Here is a 2,500-nt window from a genome sequence, read left to right as displayed (position 1 = left end):
CCTCTCTGTGTCTATCTCTCTCTCTCTCTTTCTCTCTCTTTGCTCTTCGTCTTGCGCGCGCGCACCTCTCTGTCTCGTGCACGCACCTCTCTTGTTCTCTTCTGCGTATCGCGCGGCAGAGGAGCAGCGTTTTAATTTAGTTAAATACAGATATTATGTTGCTTTTCTAATTTGACATGCAAGTATGTAAAGTATATCATTCAGTCACTATTTCATATTTATGCCGTTGTTCTTTCTCCCTTTCCCCCCGTGATTTTGTCTATATCGCGACGACCCCACATTTTTTAGGACAAAAGCGCCTATTTTTAGGACAAAAAAACTTGTCTTATATTCGGGTATATACGGTAATTATATATTCAATAGTCATAATATTTAACAATATTACTGTTTGTTGTTGTATTTTTCAAAACTTGAAACTGTGTGTGTGTGTGTGTGTGCGCGTGTGTGTGCCTATATCAAACAAGTAGCCCTCAAGACTATTTTATCCCTTCAGGGAGCCCTCACTCACAAAAAGGTTGGAGACCCCTGATTTACAAACACACACACACACACACACACACACACAAGCAGAATTTACTTTCTATAAAAATAAGTGACCAAACCAAACCAGTCTGTGTTTGATATTTTGATATTCTGGATCTGCTCTGATGGATCATAACTGTCAGCACATTCAGAACCAGCTCGTCTCTTACCGTGAAGACTGAACTCTAGAATAAATAAAGAAAAGATCTTTCTAGAAGAGAAGTGTGTGATGAACCGCAGTATCTACACATGACTGACTCTATTGACTGTAACGCTCTGAGCTTCAGTGACTGAACAGAGACAATTCTGTTTTGAGTTTCATTATCTATCATCATCATATATTATTATATTATATTATATTATATTATATTATATTATATTATATTATATTATATTATATTATATTATATTATTATTATATTATATTATATTATATTATATTATATTATATTATATATGACCCTGCAGCACAGAAGCAGTCATAAGCAGCACAGGATACACAAAAACTCAAAATTATACATTTCTCTTTTATGGCAAAAATCATTAGGATATTAATTAAAGATCATGTTCCATGAAGATATTTACTAAATCTCCAACCGTAGATATATCAAAACGTAATTTTTGATTAGTGATATGCATTGCTAAGAACTACATTTGAACAACTCGTAAAGTGTTACTGAAACTTTGATTGTTTTACATCGTGTTTAAATGTAAGCTTTAAGCAAACTTCCTCTTGGAGTCGTGACCGTGCTGTTCAAGAGAAGATCGTGTTCGGAGCAGGAGAAACGCCAGCACTAATGATGATAATAATGACTTCAGCTGATCCTGTTTCACTCGTGTTGAAGGAAACCTGAACGTGACGCTGCAGGTGTGGGACATCGGAGGACAGACTATTGGAGGAAAGATGCTCGACAAGTACATCTACGGAGCGCAGGTGACACACACACACACACACACATTCACACAGACACAGACACACACACACACACATTCACACAGACACAGACACACACACACACACTCACACAGACACAGACACACACACACACACTCACACAGACACACACACACACACACACACTCAGACAGACACACACACACTCACACAGACACACACACACACACAAAACACACACACTCAGAGACACAGACACACACACTCAGACACACACACACACACTCAATGTCAATGTCAATGTCACCTTTATTTATATAGCGCTTTAAACAAAATACATTGCGTCAAAGCAACTGAACAACATTCATTAGGAAAACAGTGTCAATAATGCAAAATGATAGTTAAAGGCAGTTCATCATTGGATTCAGTGATGTCATCTCTGTTCAGTTAAATAGTGTCTGTGCATTTATTTGCAATCAAGTCAACGATATCGCTGTAGATGAAGTGACCCCAACTAAGCAAGCTAGAGGCGACAGCGGCAAGGAACCGAAACTCCATCGGTGACAGAATGGAGAAAAAAACCTTGGGAGAAACCAGGCTCAGTTGGGGACCAGTTCTCCTCTGACCAGACGAAACCAGTAGTTCAATTCCAGGCTGCAGCAAAGTCAGATTGTGCAGAAGAATCATCTGTTTCCTGTGGTCTTGTCCTGGTGCTCCTCTGAGACAAGGTCTTTACAGGGGATCTGTATCTGGGGCTCTAGTTGTCCTGGTCTCCGCTGTCTTTCAGGGATGTAGAGGTCCTTTCTAGGTGCTGATCCAGCATCTGGTCTGGATACGTACTGGATCCGGGTGACTGCAGTGACCCTCTGATCTGGACACAGACTGGATCTGGTGGCTACGTTGACCTCGGAACAAGAGAGAAACAGACAAATATTAGCGTAGATGCCATTCTTCTAATGATGTAGCAAGTACATAGGGTGTTATGGGAAGTGTTTCCGGTTCCGGTTTACCTAATTAATGCAGCCTAAAAATCCTTTAACGGATTTGGATAATAAAAGCATATTAGTATGTTATGTGTATGCC

The 2,500-nt window shown here is 39.7% G+C and overlaps 1 protein-coding gene across 2 annotated transcripts in view; it reads left to right on the top strand.

The window, feature by feature from the left end:
• The window catches only part of rab28 (RAB28, member RAS oncogene family), a 20,468-nt gene that overhangs the window by 5,984 nt on the left and 11,984 nt on the right, over positions 1–2,500 (top strand). For both annotated transcript variants that reach the window (XM_059515360.1, XM_059515361.1), the window contains exon 3: positions 1,368–1,456. In XM_059515360.1, the coding sequence (XP_059371343.1) occupies positions 1,368–1,456 (89 nt within the window). The remainder of the gene's footprint in view (positions 1–1,367; positions 1,457–2,500) is intronic.

The sequence above is a fragment of the Carassius carassius genome, chromosome 29 (genome assembly GCF_963082965.1).
Source record: "Carassius carassius chromosome 29, fCarCar2.1, whole genome shotgun sequence".
NCBI classification, from domain to species: domain Eukaryota; kingdom Metazoa; phylum Chordata; class Actinopteri; order Cypriniformes; family Cyprinidae; genus Carassius; species Carassius carassius.
The sequence above is the reverse complement of the archived record's forward strand: the minus strand, read 5'-3'. Positions and strand labels throughout refer to the sequence as shown.